General features: G+C 43.3%; 1 protein-coding gene and 1 pseudogene across 19 annotated transcripts in view; one reads left to right on the top strand and one right to left on the bottom strand.

Annotated features, from left to right (window-relative positions):
• Positions 1-20811, top strand: part of Akap7 (A kinase (PRKA) anchor protein 7) — a 130128-nt gene that overhangs the window by 41424 nt on the left and 67893 nt on the right. For 12 of the 19 annotated variants that reach the window (XR_380067.3, NM_018747.5, XM_006512788.4 and 9 more), the window contains one exon: positions 18056-18168. The exons of 2 other annotated variants lie outside the window; for them this stretch is intronic. Coding sequence is in view for 11 of the 17 variants with exons in the window: in NM_018747.5 (NP_061217.3) it covers positions 18056-18168 (113 nt within the window). In the remaining 6 variants the exon portion in view is untranslated. Of the gene's footprint in view, positions 1-18055; positions 19161-20811 lie in introns of all 19 variants that reach the window. 5 more of the 19 variants (XR_001779547.2, XR_001779546.2, XR_380068.4 and 2 more) reach the window with 2 other exon arrangements.
• Positions 5629-6391, bottom strand: Gm7791 (predicted gene 7791; annotated as a pseudogene).

The following is a 20811-nucleotide window of genomic DNA, read 5'->3' as shown; positions in this document are numbered from 1 at the left end:
TGTATTTCTGGGTTTTTTTTAAGGAGATTGTTCCATTCCCAGCATTTTTGGGTCTCTCAGACTGCCGAGATAGTGATGGAAGGTTTCCAAACGCAGGCCAGGCGGTTGTTCTCTCAGGAGCCTGCTGACCCTTCACCTATGGCCGGCACTGGGCTCTCTCTGGACAGAATAACTGCTGTACTTCTGGGCTGCACTTCCTTCCTGCCCGTGCTCCCTGTCCTGAGCCTGGGCCTGTCTTCTCTCCCTCTCATCTCTGCCTGTTGGCATGTGTTGTTCTCTGTGCTTCTTTTCTTTCCTTGTTTCTCTCTTAACCTTTCTGTCTCCTTTTTCATTTGCTTGATTTTTCAGTTGGACCTATAAATGAAGATTCATTGTTTTTACTTTGTTTTGTATGTATGTGTGCCTTATGTGCGAGTCCCTGTGTAGCCCAGAAGAGGGCACTGTATCCAATAGACCCGGAGTTATGCTCTGGATGTGGGTGCTGGGTACTGCATCTGGGTCCTCTGCAAGAGCAGCAAGTACTCTTAACCTCTGAGCTGTTTCGCCAGTCCCTCTAATCATCTTTCAAGTATCAATTCATTAGTTTCAGCAAAACTGTGAGGTAGGGCTCATCACCCTAGCCCCACCTGGTTACCTGATAGACAAAAATGAGGTGAAGTTCCTTACTTGTTGGTAAATGGCAGAGCCATCATGTGCATCCAGGCAATTTGACCAGATTCTGTTTGGATGAGTTATATGAAATCTTGTCAGTTTATAAATTAGCTGCTAGGCTCCCCAGACATTTTCTGAGAATACCCCTTGCCTTTTTGGCTTAGCCAAAAGACAGCTTTTTATCTGAAATGGTAGTTTCTGTTGATGAGGAAGCTGTACATTTCTCCAATCCCATCATACCCAGGACCCAGAGGTGTCACTGCCGTGCCCTGGTCTTTATCTTTTCTTCTTGTCCTGACCTTATGGAAATCTTTCTTCATTGGTGTTTCATGGCATCTGGCTTGTTATCACCCCTCCCCCTTTCTGCGGTCACCTTGGCGTTCCATTCATTTATTGAACCTTTGTGTTTCTTTAACCTGTACTGTGATTCCCGATTGCTCCTGTAACAGAACACAAACTACTGGTGATGCTGGCTCTGATGTTTGTATATATTTGGCCCAGGGAGTGGTACTGTTAGGAGGTGTAGCCTCGTTGTAGTAGGTGTGGCTTTGTTGGAGTAGGTCTGTTACTGTGGACGTGGGCTTTAAGACCTTCCTCTAACCACATGGAAGCCAATGTTCTCCATAGCAGCCTTCAGATGAAGATGTAGAACTCTCAAATCCCCCAGCATCATGCCTGCCTGGATGCTGCCATACTCTGGCCTTGATGATAATAGATTGAGCCTCTGTAAGGTTCTGTAAGCCAGTCCCAATTAAATGCTGTCCTTTCAAGAGTTGCCTTGGTCATGGTGTCTGTTCACAGCAGTAAAACCCTAAGATACTGGCCACAGGGTGAGCGTTAGAGGCAATCAGAATGAACGTGATGGCCTGTGTGCTTGTTAGCAGAAGAGAAGCCATTCACCTCTCAGCTCTTTTCTTTCTTTCCTTGTGTAGCTCACCTTCAGCTCCTGACACGAGAAGAGCTGGTGTGTACGAAACGGCTAGCATAGTACTTGGCACACATGCACTGTTAAATGGCTGGGGCTGCGTCATTAATGATAAACCCCACTGCCCCTGACAGTACAGCGCAGCACTTGTGTTTCTGCCGGTGCCTTGATGTCTTTGACTGTTAGACTAATAGGGTCAGCTGTGGCTTAATCCCTTCAATCGTGTTCCAATCTGCCAATCCCAGCCTGGATTTTGCTCAGATAGTTGATCCTGTTTTGAGTTATTGTGTATTTTCAACCTTTCAGTCAGCCTCTTTCTCTCAGCGTTGTTACCTCGATAGCATCTTTCCCCGGGAGCGTATGCACTGTATCGTTCTCCTCTAGTTTGTTTATTTCAGAATGGCCTGTTTCTAATTGTTCACTTTTACTTACCCTCCCCTAAAAGTAGGTCGCTCCTACTCTATTGCCAAGTCACATCTGTCATTGTTGTCTTTTTTTTTTTTTTTAACTTTTGCTTAAACCTTGACATGCCCTACCCATTGTTGGTTAGAAAAATGAACTCCTACCCTCCCAACATGAGCTTACAAGTGGAAGTTCTGGTCGTTCTGATAGTAAACATAGACCATAGGTCCTCCAGTGTCTCTGGATTTGGAGCCCCAGGTCTGGCCAGAGATTTTTTTTTCAAGTCTCACCCACATATTTTTGATAGTAGCTAACTAGGCTATGGAGATGGTCTAATAGGTAATGTGTAAATTGAAAGCATGTGGCTGCGCCCTCACAGACATGAATGCTCCAGGTCCTTGCTTAGAAACAGACTAGGGCCCAGTGCTGGTAGTGCAGTGTGTATAGCTTGAACATCTTCTGGGTCACATGGTCATCTGATTGAGGCTGCTGACCTTTATGAAACACATCCTCGCTGCCGCTGTCCTCTTGCTCCTGAAGACGGGTGAGGACTGCAGTGGGACTTTGGAGAGTATGGCTGGGATAGGAACCAGAGCTCCTCTGGCCACAGTACAACCAGACATCCCTGCTCATGGTGTCCTGATTGCCCTAGATAATGGTTGTTCTGGAGTTACTTACCTGACAGTACACACAGGACCTTCCTTAATCATTCCTGGTATCTGGGACTACCAGTTTCTTCATCCCCCTGCCTCTGTCTCAATTCCACTGTAAGCTGCTCTCTCTCTCTTTTTCCCTCACCAAGTATCCATGTTTTTGGATTTTTGAATCTGCCTGTCTTTCTCTTACCAGTGCTTCTCCTTTGGCAGGGAGTATCTTGGTGAATCTCCCCAAAGCCCTGCGTCATTCTAGACATGTGGTCATCATCTGCTGTGCATTTGGTCTGCTGTCTCCTCTCTTCTGTACCAATTGCTGTGTCTTGGTGGCTGCTCTTTGGTGATTCCATATTGTTTTCCTGAAGGACAAAGCGTATCTTTTTTTTTTTTTATTAAGATTTATTTATTATTACATCTAAGTACACTGTAGCTGTCTTCAGATGCACCAGAAGGGGGTGTCAGATCTCATTACGGATGGTTGTGAGCCACCATGTGGTTGCTGGGATTTGAACTCAGGACCTTCGGAAGAGCAGTTGGTGCTCTTAACCACTGAGCCATCTCTCCAGCCCAAAGCATATCTTTTTGATTCTTCCACTTAGAAGAACTTACTGGCTGTGAGCTGTGGCCCATTCTTCTTACTGTGCCATCTACAGTCTCAGCTGTTTGACTCTTCCCTGCAGACTCAGCCATAGTTCTTATGTTTGCTACTTGGGCCCTCTGTTATGTATAAACTGCTTTTACACTGTGAAACACTGGGTGTGTTGTGCCTTAGTCAACAGGGCCACTGTCACGTGGAATAGAACACCTTTACATTTACGTTACTCGCCTGATCTGATGGCCATCACTTTTTAAAAAATTCATTTTTAGTAATAGTAAAGTCACATAAAGTTTACCATCTTTAACCATCTTTAAGACCCCTGCAACTGAGTAGCGTCCAGTTTGTTAATATTACTATGTAAACAGTCTGTATATATTTCTTCATTTGGCAAAACTGAAACCCTCACTGGCTTCTGCAAGCAGCCTCTGTCCTGTGCCTAGAGACCTGGCTATGGTGGCTTGCTCATAGGAGAGAGATCACATAGTATTTGCCCCCCTTTTAGATATGTTTAAAGCAATTCTTGGTGAGTTTCACACCATGCACTCATTTCCCAGTCCTTCTATTTGCCCTCCATCCCTGTAACCTCCCCCTGCGCAAAGGAAATAAAAATTAAAATAAAAAATGATTTTACCATGGAACTGTGGTGTGTCACTGTTTGTCACACAGTATACCTTTTTGCCCAGCTTTGTTTGCGAATATTCATTGCACTGAGTCATTGGTCTGGTTGCAGGCCTCTGGCTTCTGCTATACCATCAATACTGGGCCCCACTGGGACTCCTCTTGGATATCCTGTTGCTACCCTGAGTCATGGAGATCCTGTAGGACCACTTCTCTTCATAGAGCAGGAACCCACCTGCTTCTCTTCTCCTATCTCTCGACCACACACTTGCTTGTTTTAGTGGTGCCTGCTTATCTGCCTGTACTCCAAGGCCATGGGTGGGCCTCTGGCTCTAGTATTTGCCTTTTAAGTCTGGCCTGTTTCACTTAGCATCATGCCCTTAAGTTTACCCATGTTATAGTGGCAATCAGAATTTCTTTCCTTTTGTGTGTCTCCTGTGTGTGCAGGTGTATGTAGATAACTACTGCAGAAAGCATCATAGCATATTGCATTTGCTGTGTAGAATCTTTCCCAGACAAAGTAATATTACTTTGAAGGAATTTTTCATCTCTGTGTCCACAGAGCTGGACACTTAAAACTCATTAAACATTGTAGTAGATAAATTAATGCAAAAATATGTTCTGTAACCGTCAGGGCATAACTGGACATTTAATGTTTAACTGTAGGCGCTCCCACTTATACTTGTGCCTCAATCTTTGCCTAAGAACTAAGTCCGTTCCAGGAGTTCTAGAATAGTCTAAGGATGATGCAGCAGAATCTCCCTAAGTTTCCCCTTGAGCTTGTTGGCTGTGAGGATGAGAAGGTGACTAACTTTGACCAACTTCCTGAGGTTTAGAATCACCTTGGTAACAAACCTCTGGGCATGCACGGTGGTTGGAATGGGATGGTCTCCATAGGTCATATAGTTTTGACTGCTTGGCTACTGGTTGGTCTTGCTGTTTGGGGATGCTTAAGAGGTGTGGCCTTGCTGGAGGGGGTATGCCACTGGCATTGGGCTGTGAGAGTTTGAAGAGCCACCATTCCCAGTTTGCTCTCTGCTTCCTGCCTGTGGTTGGAGATGTGAACTCTCAGTTGTTCTTGCCGCCATGCCTGTCCACTGTCATGCTTCCCCACCAAGATGGCGTTGGAAACATAAGCCCACATAAAGTTGCCACGGTCTGTAAGTTGCCATGGTCATAGTGTTCTCTCGCAGCTACAGGAAAGCAAGTTAAACAGCATGTCTGTGAGGGATTTTATATCTTGGGCTAATTAAGGTGGAGCGACTTTCTCTGAGTGTGGGTGGTACCATACCATGGGCTGAGGTCCTAGACTGGACAAAAGCATAAAGTTAGCTTGACTCAGGCATCTGTCGCTCTACTTCCTGACTGTACTGTGACCAGCTACCCCTAGCTCTTACTGCCCTGGCCTCCCCACAGTGATGGCCTGCACCCTCCACCCATGAGCTAACATAAACCCTTCCGTTCTGAAGTGATCCCTTCCAAGTATTTTATCACAACAATAAGACAGGTGACCAACACAGAGACTGAGAAAGAGAATTTATTACAGTTTCTCCCAACAGAGTTGTGCATGTCCAAGAACACAAGCCAAATGTTGCCAAATGCAACCTGGAAGTTTCTTTGGCTTCTCTGTGGTAGAATGGATGCCATTCATTACATGAACCTATAATTTTGAAGACTTGCTTTTTCTTTTCTTTTCTTCTCTTCTCTTTCCTTTTCTTTTCTTTCCTTTTCTTTTCTTTTCTTTTCTTTTCTCTGTCTCTCTCTTTCTTTCTTTATTTTTTTGTTCTTCATTAAGCAAGTTTATTTCTGCAGAGGAGGTGTCATGTTTATATCCAGGGAAGAAGCAGAAAGAAACTACCCCTCTCAGAGTCTCTGAGTCCTCTGTAGCACGCTGTGTCTCAACCATCTTTACTGGGGACCAAAGAGGTTGGGATCATGAAGAATCAAACTAGTTACCAGCTGTTCAAAGTTACCCAGGCTCCAAGGTGGACATGACAGATTTTCAGGGCCAAGAGACCTGCTATGACACGGGGGCTGACTGAAGGTGAGCCAAAGATCAGTCTGATACTGGGGCGGCCAAAGCAAGGCCTTTGTGGCATCCTTTGCTACCTGCTGCTTGCCAGAAAGGACCCAGGCATCTTGACAGCAGTCTCTCAGGGATCAGTTCTCCAGAGAGGCTGCACAGATAGCACATGCACAGCCCTAGCCCCCTGCACCCCGCCAACGTCCTCAAAATGGTACCGCGCAGGCGCAGCCGCAGCCGCTTCGCCCTGCACGTGGGCGTGCAGCTCCAGAATTTCTATGATCAGACTCTGGTTGGTCACAGGATGGCAGGAAACTTCTTGGTTTTCTGGCACCGGTCGGAGGTCACTCACATCAATGGCCCCTGTGGGGAAGATGGCGGAGAAGGCGCCTCTGAACTGTGGAGAGTTTCTGGTGGGCTCCATAGATCTAGTACTTGAGTCTGGACATTAGCGAGGTTTTAAAGAAACCTACATGAGCCTTTGAGGCATCATTTTCCCTGGTGTTCTCGGAGCAGCCACTGAAGTCTTGCTTTTAAGAATGACGTGTTTTAAATTTTTGTTTTACAGTATAAATATATATAGTATTCGATTGGAAATCTCTAGCTTAGATGAGGAGTATAAAGTTTTTAAAATTGAAATTGGTCTCAACATTATGTCAGCCTTTGTTTTGAAGCACATAGTTCCAATTCCTTGTGGAAGCTATCTAATGACAAAATGGGTTTAGGCAGGCCTTCTTTAAATTGTGACACTGGGAATGACACAAAACACTTACTGCTTTTATTCCTTTGAAGTTTAAGGTGAGTGAAGAGTGGGTCTAAAATTTTATTCAGTTGTTTTTCTTATTATATGTGACATAATTATACAGCAACTCACACCGATGTTAGGAAGTGTCTTCCAACTGAAAAAGAATTTCTTGGTGTTGTAAGACATTTTACTTCCCCACAAATCAGATTTTTCGAAAATCATAATCTTACTTACCATTCCTGTTATAAATACATAGTAAAACAGAATGATGTGGACCACATAATTTACATTTAGCATTTGAGTTTGGTTTAGATAATGCTTATAATTATTGGTCCTGGGTTTGAATGTCACCAAGAGACAAAGGCATTAACATATTTATAAAAAGGAAAAAATAATTTATGTACAGTGTGGGGACAAAACTGGTGAGAGAGAAATTTTAATTTGCCCCGTCTTGCCCACCATAGTGTGACAGCTAGAGAGAAGATGGGACTAAGACGAGAAACATTATGTGTAGATTCTGCTGTAGGCCCCTGGTTCTTCCCCAGCACAGGGGTTTTACGGGCCGGGCCGGCTGTTTTGACTTCCAGGGCTCTTCCCTGCAGGGATCCTCAGTCTTAGTGCCCTGATGCAATCTCTCCATATTTGGGGCCTGTTCCTCAGTCTTGAGGAGTTTGAGAACCTGTGCCATCTGGTTGGGTTGTGTTACTGATTAATGTGTGTGTCCTGCCACCAGCACTCAAAGCCCTAAGTAAAACAGGAACTTTGCCTGTGGCTGACAGAGAGATGCTCTGAGCAGAAAGTAAGTTGAAGCCCTGGAGGCTGTCCGACAGCGCCCCTAGTGGAAGGATGGGTAGCATGCGTAAGAACGCCCCTCCATAATTGCTTTTGGTAGTCCGCCTGGATAATCATCCTGTCTCCAAACTCCAAAATCTTCCTGTGTGCATGCGTGTGCGCGCGTGTGCTCGTGCGCGCATACACTACACACCAGTGTGAGTACACATGTCTGTGTAGGGGCACACAGAGGCCAGAGCTGACTGTTAGTGAAATCTTAAGAAAACTAAAGGTTGTTTCAGCATCTGCTTGCTTTTAAATTCTCTTTAATGAAGTTCAATTTATAACTCAGATTAAATAATCTACTATTTTGATATAAGAGATTTATGATCCTGCAGATCCTAATATAATAGTGTGCTACCCTAGCATGTTCTACAAGTAAGTAAAATTTGTTCTTGCATTTCTGAACTCTTCGCTTATACATAATTATTATAATTTTACAACTGTCACTCATCTATCTCTCTGTGCCTTCTTTCCTGGAGACAAAGGTCTCACTGAGCTAGAAGGCCGCTCATCCTTTCAGCGATACTGGCTAGCCAGGGATCTATCTCCTGGGATCTGCGGGTGTCCTGTGCGGGTGTCCTGTGCGAGTGTCCTGTGGGGGTGTCCTCCTGTGCGGTGCCAGGGCCGGTGCCGGTGCCGGGGCTGGGGCTGCGGGCACACGCAGCCGTACTTAGCCCTTGTGTGTTGCTGGGCATCGATGCACACTCTGCTCTTATGCTTGTAGTTTTTACTCACAGTATTATCTCCCCAGCCCTGGATGAAGTTTGTTCTTTGGAGTCTTTGATCTCTGGGTTCCTTGTGAGGGGTTGGTGCAGCCCCTGTGGTAGTCTGTTCCTACATAGGAGAAAAAAAGAGGACAGAAAGGAAGAAAAAAAGAAAGAAAGAAAGAAAAAAGAACCCCCACTACTTCCTTATATATTTATTTTTTTGCCAAAGTAGAGCAACAAAAGATGTCCTTTCAAAATTTGCTTTTGAAACAGTGGCCCTTAGGTTAAATTAACCTGTAGTCAGTTAGCCATTAATAAAATGATAATTAGCATCTTGGAACAGACGTACTTACACATAATTTTGACAGTGTCTACTGACAACATTGAAACCAGGTTATCTGTAAAACCGGCTTAGCTGTCAGAAGGTCTCAGCTAAGAGCCACTGTTGGAGTAGCATTCAGGAAGAGAGCGTATTGATTCAGAAATCATAAGCTCAAGGAGAAATATGGTAGGGATTATTTAAAAGCTTCTAAGCTTAGTCCTTTCCTAGAAACTAATCATGAGTAAGATCAGGAGTTACATTTTAATAATTAAGCTGCAGTTCCCTGCTATGTTTATGGTGATCACGTATTTTAGAATTTCTTAGGCACATGTCACAGGGCTGTAGACTCTGAATGCAGAATGGAAGAATTACTCTTTATTTATTAAGAGCACATATACCACACATGTAAGTACTAAGATTTTTTTGTTGTTAATAAAATAATTAAAAAGACATGAACCTTGGTGGGAGGTGGAGCTGGCGTAGGGGGGAGAATTGGAGGAAGGTGGCTGGGTGTGGACATGATCAATACACACAATCAATATGTAACGTTCAAAGAATAAAAAAAAATCCTAAAAAAGGACTCATGTAAGTGACTGCATTATAAATATATTTTGTAATATGACTTAGTTTTCAGTATTTACATATGATACAGCTAATACACATGCTAAAGTTTCTTTAAAGTTGCTGTTCTTATAAATCTCACATTAAAACTATAATTTTAAACTTATTTAAAATAAAGGTGAATAAAGCAAGATTCCTGGCTTACAGAGATATGACTCATGCTATATAAAAATACCACATCTATGTGTGTGTATATAGGGTATTTAGTAACTCAGCAACCAAGTTTAAGATATTTTCAGAGCACATTAAGACAGTAATTAAATCCTGTTACATTAGGAATTTTATAGCCTTAATGATTTTATAAAAGTTATATTAATAAAATGTATAGTCTAAAAATAATAGTAGGTATTTAGTCTGAGTTGTAAGCTGTATGTCATTCAAAAGACCTTACAAATAGGCAGATGTTTGGGCAAGGTTTGACTTTGGTCTTTAAATAGAGTTCTTTTGTAAATTTATTTAGAGCCTCCAGTGTTCTGGAACATGAAGAACTAGAGTAGGCTGAAGAGCGGGCCCAGCAGTTGCAAAGGGCCTGAGTTTGGTTCCCACAATACAATGGCGTGGTTCCTATGGAGCATGGACACCAGCTCCACAGGATCGGATGCCCGCTTCTGGCCTCTACAGACACCTGCACACACATGCTCACGTGTACACAATCATATAGAAACGTTACATACATTTTTGGAAGAACTGGCTTCTGGTTTCATATGTGTGTATTGAAGTTTGAACTTGAGACTGCTATAAGTGATCTGTTAGTCATAGGTAACTTAATCATCTACACACTTCTATTCTATTTTCTTTCTATGAGCTTCATGTAATGGGGTAGAACTTTTGTAACACAGTTAGATCTTTAGTTACCACAAAGCATAATTCTTGGCATTTTACATGATAGTATCCTAAAAATCAGAACTCATATAGATACTACCATCCTTTAAACAACTAATTTGTTATTTTCTTCACTTTCTTTAGGTATGAGGGCAAAAAATATAAATTTAGATTTTTCTCAGCTCAGAAGTCTAATAGGCCTGGTGCTGTGGTGCACACACACATGTAAATCCTAGGATGTGGAAGGTAGAGGTGGGACGATCAGAAGATCAAAGCCATCCTTGATTACATAGTGAACTTGAGGCCAGTCTGGGCTGTGAGACTGTCTCAAAACCCAGTAACCCAGCCAAACTGAAACAGCGAAACAAAAACCCACCAAACAAGAAGAAGGGATCATTTTGCAATGTCTTCTCCTCATTACAAACTTAGACGGTGCTTATCCGTGTACTTAGCCATAGTTAAGGTTTGACTGTCAGTCTCCACGGGCACTCAGACCTTTGCTCCAGACATTACCGATGTGACTTACAGATCTGAGACTCGTGTGTTTATTGTAAGCATGATACCTGGGTGTGAAAAGCATGGGTTTTGCTCTCATATCTTATAAAGTTTTTCTGCAAAAACAGTTAAAGATGGCATTTTTTAAAGATCTAGGGCTTTAAAGACCGGTAGCTTCGTTGCAGATCACTTGCCTAGCATGCACAGAGCCCCCGTCCAATCTGCAGCGCTGCAGAAGAAAATCAAAAAGCACTGTGCTGGCAGGCAGGTAGGCAGGCAGGCAGGCGCAGCAGCAGCAGCAGCAGCAGCAGCAGCAGCAGCAGCAGCAGCAGCAGCAGCAACAGCTTCCCGATTTCAGAAAAGCAGGCACGCCTCTGTAGTCTTCGCTAAGATCGTTGGCATCAGTCACATAAATCTGATTAAGATGCCAAGAAAGCTCTAATTACCAGTTCCATTTGGAATGTTTTTTTTTTTTTTTTTTTTTTTTTTTTGAGAAACTTGCCATGTAGCTCAAACTGACCTGATATTCAGATCCTTCTGCCTTAGAATCCCGAGTTATGGTAGGATTACATATGCCACTATGCCCAGCTGAAGTAATCTTTGAGTTGAAGTGGTCTTTGCAACACAACAGAGTTATCTGGATAAACCTTTACTACAGTAGACAACAGCTGTTTTACAACTCATTTATCAAGTATAGTTCCTTTACACAAATTACAAACTCTAGGGATTTTAATGTAACTTTTTTTTTTAAGCTGGGCAGTGGTGGTATAGACTTTTAATCCCAGAACTTGGGAGGCAGAAGCAGGTGGATTTCTGAGTTTGAGGCCAGTCTGGTCTACAGAGTGAGTTCCAGGATAGTCAGGGCTACACAGAGAAACTCTTGTCTCGAAAAATGCCACCACCACCACCACCACCATTTTAATGTGAATGGGTATTTTGCCTTCATGTAAGTCTGTGGACCATGTATGCGCCTGGTACCTGCAGAGGCCAGAAGAGGGCATCAGCTTCCTTTGAACCGGAGCTATGCATGGTCGTTAGCTTCTGTGTGGATGGTGGTGATGGACCTGGGTCCTCTGGAGGAGCAGCCTGTGCTCTTACCCCTGAACCATTTCTCTAGCCTCAACCTCAGGGTATTTTAAATTAGTGAAAAATAATATTCTTAAATATCATCTTAAATTTTTGCTGCTTATAGTTTATTTTCTCCAAAGGAACACTACCAAACTCATTCTCTGAAGCCAGCATTATTACCCTGGTATATCAAACCAGATAAAGGCTCAACAACAATACCAACAAAGACAATTCGTAGACCAGTTGTTCTGTTGGACAGGAATCCTCAATCAGATACTTGCAAACTAAATTCAAGAGCGCATGAAGAAGGTTGTTTACCGTAACAAGTGAGTTTTACTACGGAGGAGCAAGGTGATTTCTCAGCACATCAGGAAGTGGTGATATAGGCATGAATAGGGTTAAGGACAGAAATCACACGTTCATCTTAACAGATTTAGAAAAGGCTTCTGACAAAGTCCAACAACCCAGAATGATAGAAGCCTTAAAACAGAAGGAGTGTCCCTCAGCAAAATAAAAATAACCCGTGACAAGCCTATAGCCAACATTATACTGCATGGGGAAAAGCCTGTATCATCAGAAATGAGACAGAGTTCCTGACTCTGCCCTTATTTAGTATAGTCTTGAAGTCTTACCTGAAGCTATAAGATAGAGAACAAAATAGAAAGGATACAGTGAGGGAACAATAAAGTTAGAATATTCCTACTTGTAAATTATATGAACCTACACTACACCACAAAGAATCCAGATACCACAAGGAAACTCATAGATTTGAAAATGACTTTCAGCAAAGTTGCAGGGTACAAATAGACAGACATTAGTGGTTTTAGCAAGGCATGGAGGCCGGAGCCTGAGGCATGGTGGTGTGAGCCTGAGGCTAGGTGGTGTGAGCCTGAGGCATGGTGGTGTGAGCCTGAGGCATGGTGGTGTGAGCCTGAGGCATGGTGGTGTGAGCCTGAGGCTAGGTAGTGTGAGCTTGAGGCTAGGTGGTGTGAACCTGAGGCTAGGTGATGTGAGCCTGTTATTCCAGAACTCATGCAGAGTCCCAGGCTAGCCTGAGCTACATAAAACCCTGTTTCAACAGCAGCAATCAGTTCCCTCCTCTAAACAAACAAATAAACAAACAGAAGCTTTTAGAAATAATATGACCTAATAATAGACTAGCAAAGAAAAAAATCAGGAGGGAAAAAAAAAACATTTTAAATAACTTCACACAATCAAACCACAGTAACAACAACAACAAAATAAATCCCCAACCCTCCAAATTAGGAATAAATCTAACCAGGGAATGAAGACAATAAGAGATTCAGAGACTTCTAATGCTCATAGATCAGCAAAATTAATATTATAAAATGACCTTTTAAAAACCAAAGCTGACATAACCCTCACAATCCTCAGTGAAATTCCAGTGACACTCTTTACAGAGCTAGGGAAAAAAATCCTGAAATTCTCAAAAGCTCAGAAGACACCCCAGTAGCCAAAGCAGCTCTTAGCAGAAACAGCACTGCGGTTCATTCAGAGACATTGCAGTACTGACCTGACACTATCTTAGTAGCCAACACAGCCAGATCTGCACAGAGAGCAGACAGAGAGCACGGAGCTCAGTGGAATAGAGCAGCCGTTCTCAGTCTTGCTCATGCTGTGACCCTCTAATACAGGTCCTCATTATGTGGCCACCAACAGAAAATTATTTTCTTTGCTACTTTATAACTGTGATCTTGTTACTATTATGAATCCTGATATGAATACCTGATATGCAGAATACCCCACAAGGCGGGTCACAAATCTCAGGTTGAGAACCACTGGAATATAAGATCGAGGAATAAAACCTCATGTAGCTAATCCTTGAAAAGGTACCAAAAACATACATTTGGGAAAAAGAGTGCCTCTTCAATATCTGGTGTAATATTTGGAAAAACTATATATCCACATGTGAAATAGTACAACCATATTCCTGTTATGCTGTGCAAGACCAAAATGGATCAGAGACCATAAGTAATACCAGAAACTCTGAAGGGCTGGGCAAAGTAAGGCAAGCATTTCTTCTTTCCTTTCCTTTCCTTTCCTTTCCTTTCCTTTCCTTTCCTTTCCTTTCCTTTCCTTTCCTTTCCTTTCCTTTCCTTTCCTTTCCTCTTTCTTTCTTTCTTTCTTTCTCTCTCTCTCTCTCTCTCTCTCTCTCTCTCTCTCTCTCTTTCTTTCTCATTTTATTTACTTATTGTAAGTAAGTATGCTGTAGCTGTCTTCAGACACACCAGAAGAGGGCATCCGATCTCATTACAGATGGTTGTGAGCCACCATGTGGTTGCTGGGATTTGAAATCAGAACCTCTGGAAGAGCAGTCAGTGCTCTTAACTGCTGAGCCATCTCTCCAGCTCTAGGCAAACATTTCAAGACCCACACATAGGTAAGGACTTTCTGAAAATGGCTGCAAAGGCACAGAGCACAGTCCCAGATTGACACGTGGAGCTGAGTGACAAAGAAGCCATGAGCCGAGGGAGAGATTGCAAGGGCAGGCCAGGAACAAAGGAGAATAACTGTATGTAGTAGGCATCCTATAGAATGTTCAGGCCTTGCTCGATGAAATGCTACCACTCAGCATTCAAAGTCAGATGAGTTACCCTCCTCCATTACTACATAAAACTGGCCAAGAGTTTTGGTCATTATCTCTCTATCTTAAATTGGATTTCTAAACTATGCTCCATAGGAATGTGTCTGAGAATTTGATTTTGGAAAGCACTGTCACCTTGAGACTGGTTGGCTATTCCACGTATGCTTTAAAGATTGACTTGCCTACCCTAAAATTAGAAAATAGAAAAGGGAGGTTGTAGGGGGTCATGGTGGGCTTGGCTGAGCTGCCTTGAGAGGCCTGCATCGTAGGCTGCATCACAGGCTGCTCAGGTTAGAGTCCATGGCTCCTGGTGCACAATGTACCTTTCAGTTCCTGAGAGACCTGATGTCCTTCCTTGGGCAGTGAAGTGTCGGGGCCTCTTTGTGTTTCTCTGTTCCCGTAGTCATCAAGGAAGCATGGACGCTTGACAGAACAAATGGTGTCAGACATCAATCTTGTGTATCCCATATAGCTTGTATCCTGGAAACTACGACTGTGTTGATCCTGGCAGTTGCCATTATATTCTGTTTCTGACCAGGGCATAAAAATATTGTTCTCGGTAAAACTGCCACAGCTTCAGTTTTGCTGTTACCCCTCCAACTTGGAACCCTTGGTTCCTTGTGGCCATATCAGGCGACACTGGCCGGGTAAGTAAGCATGGGAGCTTACAGACAGAATTTATTTAGGCTTCTGGTTCCAGAGGGATACAAGTCCTTCGTGGCAGGAAGAACTGGCAGCAGACAGTGTGAGCAGACTGAGAGCTCACCTCCTCCATGGCAAATGAGTCCCGTAAACAGGGAACCGGAGAGTGCCAAGTCTCTAGACTCTCAAAGCCCACCTCCAGCAGCATGCTTTCTCCATGGAGGCCGTATCTTCTGAGCTGCCCCAAACCGTGCCAGCAGCTGAGGACTAACTGTTGAAATCGATGAGCCCACGTGGGAAATTCTCGTTCAAGGCACTGCAGCTATAGAACCTGTGTGGTTGGAAATCGAAAAGGAGGGTTGTGTGTGGAAACGAAGGACCATGCTGAGAGAAGGAGGAAGGCGGGGAAGGGAAATGGTGGGAAACACGGGTAACGGATAGGAAATGTCGTAATGAAGCCATTACCATTATTTTCACATAATCAAATTGGAAACTTTATTCCCTGTACATTTTATTCCTCTATAGTTGTTCTCTAGCTGGGAGACACCATCAAATAATGTTCCCCTGTGTTTTGTCTTTTTTAAAATTAGAGCCCTGGCCATAAAGCTTGGCTATGCTCCCCTAAATTGGCTTGCATTAAGAGGAAAACACATTATGTGTGTATGTCTGCATCATGTGCATACCTATAGATACATATGCACGTGCTTAAGGGTATGTGTATAAAAATGAACGTATTTACAGTTTTTCCTCAAAGCTGTAGTTAGAAAAATCTTTGTCTGATCTGCTTCCTCATAACAGTGTTATAAAATATTGAAAATACAAAAGAAAAGCTAGGTAGTGTACTCTGTGTCAGTATATCAGCCGAGGGACGACTGAGAGGTAGTTCTTCCCTGGAAAGGAGTTGTTTTCCTGATGCTTTGGCTATTGGTGTGGGCTGCTTTTATTCTTACTGTGGTATTTCTGTCAGGGACCCTAATTCCTAGAGTCCCAATTACGGTGTTGTTGTATAAACAGCATCAGAGTTTGAGGAAATATTAAGAGATAAGAAAGGGAAACAAGGTTTGCAAAAATGAGTATGCAGTTAGAAATATAGGATTCTGTTAAAATCAGCTTAATAGTTTACTTTGAAACAATGTTTAGTGACTTCTTTATTTTTAAGTATAAATTTACTGCTGCCACACTTTTAAAGAATTCATTTTAGTAAGATGTATATAAATATGTAAAATCTAAAACAAAAAGATAAAGCTGTTTTTGTTAGGTTCATTGAAGTGTTGCTTATTAAATTGTTTCAGTGTTCAGCATGGACTTCTAGTATTATAAAAATGTATTTACACATTTGATTACGTGTGTGTGTGTGTGTGTGTAAGACAACCCATAGGAGGCTTTTTCACCATATGAATCTCAGGGTTTGAACTCCAGTTGTCTATGTTGGGCACAAATGCTTTCAGGTTCACTGAGACATCTTGCTGCCCCATAAAACACATTTCAATGAGTTGTTCTTTAGGCAACTCTTTTCCTTCTCATCTGAGCGATAAATCATATTATTTAGGAAGCACAGCACATTGTCATTTGAAGGGTGCCCGATGTATTTGTTGTGTGATTTTCGATTTAGTGTGCGAAGGAATTTCTGTCTTTCTAGGAAGAATTGACAGCCTCTTTAATTATTCATGAGCTTCCCTCCAGAATAAGATTGAGTGCAGATGAAAAAATCCACATAATTTTTACATTAGGGGAGATTTTTTATCTCGAAAGCAACACATGTATAATGACCATCCAGTACCCAGGCTAAGCAATAGATTATCCTTCTACTAAACAAAGTCATTAAGAAATACCTCTCAGAAGGAGAACATTTCCTTCCTCACTTCTTTTTTTTTTTATATATTTTTATTAGGTATTTTCCTCATTTACATTTCCAATGCTATCCCAAAAGTCTCCCATACCCTCCCCCTACTCCCCTACCCACCCACTCCCACTTTTTGGCCCTGGCATTCCCCTGTACTGGGGCATATAAAGTTTGCAAGTCCAATGGGCCTCTCTTTCCAGTGATGGCCGAATAGGCAATCTTTTGATACATATGCAGCTAGAGTCCAGAGCTCCTGGGTACTGGTTAGTTCATAATGTTGTTCCACCTATAGGGTTGCAGATCCCTTTAGCTCGTTGGGTATTTTCTCTAGCTCCTCCATTGGGAGCCCTGTGATCCATCCAATAGCTGACTGTGAGCATCCGCTGCTGTTTTTGCTAGGCCCCGGCAGAGTCTCACAAGAGACAGCTATATCTGGGTCCTTTCAGCAAAATCTTGCTAGTGTATGCAATGGTGTCAGTGTTTGGAAGCTGATTATCGGATGGATCCCTGGATATGGCAGTCTCTAGATGGTCCATCCTTTCGTCACAGCTCCAAACTTTGTCTCTGTAACTCCTTCCATGGGTGTTTTGTTCCCAATTCTAAGAAGGGGCAAAGTGTCCACACTTTGGTCTTTGTTCTTCTTGAGTTTCATGCATTTATCAAATTGTATCTTATATCTTGGGTATCCTAGGTTTTGGGCTAATATCCACTTATCAGTGAGTACATATTGTGTGAGTTCCTTTGTGATTGGGTTACCTCACTCAGGATGATGCCCTCCAGGTCCATCCATTTGCCTAGGAATTTCATAAATTCATTCTTTTTAATAGCTGAGTAGTACCCCATTGTGTAAATGTACCACATTTTCTGTATCCATTCCTCTGTTGAGGGGCATCTGGGTTCTTTCCAGCTTCTGGCTATTATAAATAAGGCTGCTATGAACATAGTGGAGCATGTGTCCTTCTTACTGGTTGGGACATCTTCTGGATATATGCCCAGGAGAGGTATTGCGGGATCCTCTGGTAGTACTATGTCCAGTTTTCTGAGGAACCGCCAGACTGATTTCCAGAGTGGTTGTACAAGCTTGCAATCCCACCAACAATGGAGGAGTGTTCCTCTTTCTCCACAGAGGATGATTATTTTTAATTGAATATTTTTATGCAATAAATTCTGATTATGTTTTCCCCTCCTCATCTTCTCCCAGATCCTCCCCACCTTTCTCTCTCTCATTAGGAAACACACAGGCAAATAAAACAAGATAACCAGAATAAAACAAAACGAATACAAAAAAGCATGAGAAACACACACACACACACACACACACACACACACACACACACACACAAAACCCATAAAATGCAAATTGGAAACCATAATATGATCTTCCTTATAATACAGTTAGTCATCTCTTGAATCAACCTCTTAATAACTAAAGATAACTGTGTGTTACAGTAGCACTTTTGTGTTCTTTTTATCTTCTTCAGAGACTGCGAAAAGAACATTTCGGGAAAAAGGCATCCTAGCTGGAGAAAGCAGAACTTTTAAGCCCCACCTGACCTTTATGAAGCTGTCCAAAGCACCGATGCTCAGGAAGAAGGTGGGTGCTCGTATGTAACGCTGGCCTTGGTTTGCAGGGCACAGCAGGCTGCAGCGTAGTTAGGGGTGTAAATGATAGTTTGTATTTTTTGGCGCCCTAACCTTCTTGTTCCTGGGACCCTTGGTCAATTCAGTTCTAACCCAAGGGTGTCGGAGATCTCAGTGTTTCTAGGAAGCTGTTAGAGCTTGTTTGCTGCGTGGTTGTTAGGTGCACAGCGACACCTCTGATTGCTGTGGCTTCTTTTGCGACTCCTCCCAGGAGAAACCTCTAGATGGTGCCAGAGGTCACTCGTGCCACCTTGGTTAGGTCTTCTGCCTCCTTCAGCTCTAGGGGCTTTTCCCCATGCTAGCTGGCCTTTATTCACCTGCTGCTCACTGCAGTCTGCGGTTCAAGCCCAAGCTGAGGAAGACAGTCTCGCGCTTTAGCCCAGGGGTTTCTTACTCAATTTAACTCACCAGCTGACTTCTGTTATAGCAGAATTTCTGAGATGAGCGTACAGATCAGTGTCCACTCCCAGCCCCGCGTTCTCCTCTGCCCTTGTTAAGGCTTGTTTGCAGCTTTATGAAGAAGGTCATGCTTATTAGTAAGTAGCAACCTCTCCCCGCCCCCGCCCCGCCCCGCCCCGCCCAATTTAGCATGTTCTGTTCTCAGAACTGTTTTTTTTTTTTGTTCTTTAAGCATGGGTTTGAGTGATCTATCCTGTGCTTATGTGCTGTCTACAAACTGTTGTTAAAGACGCCCTCAAAAAGATATCTTGCCTATTGTTGATAGTTATGTGAACAATTGATTAACGTGACCATGAGGCATGATTACAAAAATTCATTTGGTAAAATGACTATGTAAGTACTAGTCTTTGCAGCCCTGAGTGGCAGCCCGCAGAGCCTATAGACTGTTTGCTTCTCACTCACTATCTTTCTTGTTTTGCTGTCAATGGATCGTCGTCTTCCAAGTGGTTTCCCACTTAACCCCAGAGTGAAAACTCGGTTGTGAAGGTAATTCCCCTATTATAAATGCTGCTTTGTCTTTACGATATCAACTTGCAATGGGAGCACCCAGCGACGTTCACCAAATGGATGTTTAATTGCCCAGGTTCTGGATTTCAGCCTTTCAGACTGTCTGCATGTGGTTTCTTGGCAGTTAGCTGCGTAGAATCGACTCCCTCGTCTCCCCCAGAGGGAAGGGATGTGGCACTCAGGTTTAAATGCTTTAAGCGAGGTTGCGTCCTCGAGTTCTAATTCCTGTCTCTGTGTCTATTTTCAGTCTCATGTTCTTCCCTCTCACCGGCCAACTGCAGGTCACCCAAGTTCATTTATAAATATGGGGAGCATCTATTAGAAGCCATGATTTGGTAGCGATTACGTGCTGGGGACGGTTGCTTTGACCTAGGCTGGTAATCAAGATGGAAGGTTTCTGCTCGAATGATGTATGAACTTGAAACCAGGTTGCATTCTGTTTAGATTAGAAGGCTGAATCTACGGAGAACAAATTACCGCATCCTCTCTGTTCTCCATGGAGGAGATGCAACAAGGCCCCCAGTAAGTGCCTGACAGCACAGCCACCACTCATCACTGTATGTGTTCTCATCCCCACATGTGTGCTTACTCACTCAGAGGGGTTTATCTTCGATACATCAAATGCCAGCATCAGCCCTGTGCACTTTGGGGCCTTTATTATGTAAATGTAAGAATTACTTAAATTCTGTGATGCCGAGACAACCGGTCTGATCTCAGATGTGGTGACCGAGTGGCTACGGGGAGCTCCCTGTAGTTAGTGTGACTCTGTTGGTAAAGGGTTGATTCCCATCCTGGGTGGGGCCGGGTAGCAGAGGGTCTCATGCTGCTCAGAAAGGTGCATAATTCAAGACTGGTACGTTCTCTCTCTCTGGAATATCTTTCACTGGGTTCTAGTGCCCACTGTCAGCCTCCTTTTATGATGAGGCCTCCTTAAGTTGCCCAGGCTGGCCTTCAATTCTTGGTCCTCCTCCTCCTTCTCCTTCTCCTCCTCCTTCTCCTCCTCTGTCTCCCAGAATTGTGGGTGTGTATCACCAGGGAAGCTATTTCTCAAATTTTCTATTCAATACTTTTAAAGTGTGGTTGATCACAGAGAACTGAAAGTTTACATAAAGGTGCTGTTGTGGAGAGCCCTGGGGCTAATTATATCTGATGTTAATTCTGTTCTCCTGTGAGTGGTTGTGAACATGGAATTCTTCAGCCCTCAGGTGATTTCCTGTAAACCTGCTTAATTTGTAAAATAAAGGAAAGCTGAGGATTGGGCAGATAAAAGGGAAGTTGGAGTGGAAGGTGAGGAGAGAGAAGGAGAAAATGGAAGAGGGAGAGGATGCAGAGGAGGAGGAAGAAGAAGAAAAGCTGAGCAGAAGCACATGGCCTGGAGAAACCGCAATTTCTAAAGGGTCTCATAGATGTGGAAGATGATAGTGTAGTGGTAGATCTCTCTAATCTAGGCACACAGCATGTAATCATATTAACTGAGTTGTGTTTTCATTGCCAGGGCATATGTGGGTTGGAGAGTTACCACAACAAGGTGGGGCTTCTGACTGCCTGTTTAGATCCTTCCGCCTTCCGCCTTCCGCCTTCCCCCTTCCGCCTTCCACCCCTCCAGGTGCCTGGCCTGCTGCTTTCCATT

The sequence above is a fragment of the Mus musculus genome, chromosome 10, assembly GCF_000001635.26.
Source record: "Mus musculus strain C57BL/6J chromosome 10, GRCm38.p6 C57BL/6J".
Lineage (NCBI taxonomy): Eukaryota > Metazoa > Chordata > Mammalia > Rodentia > Muridae > Mus > Mus musculus.
This window is presented reverse-complemented; position numbering and strand designations above follow the sequence as displayed.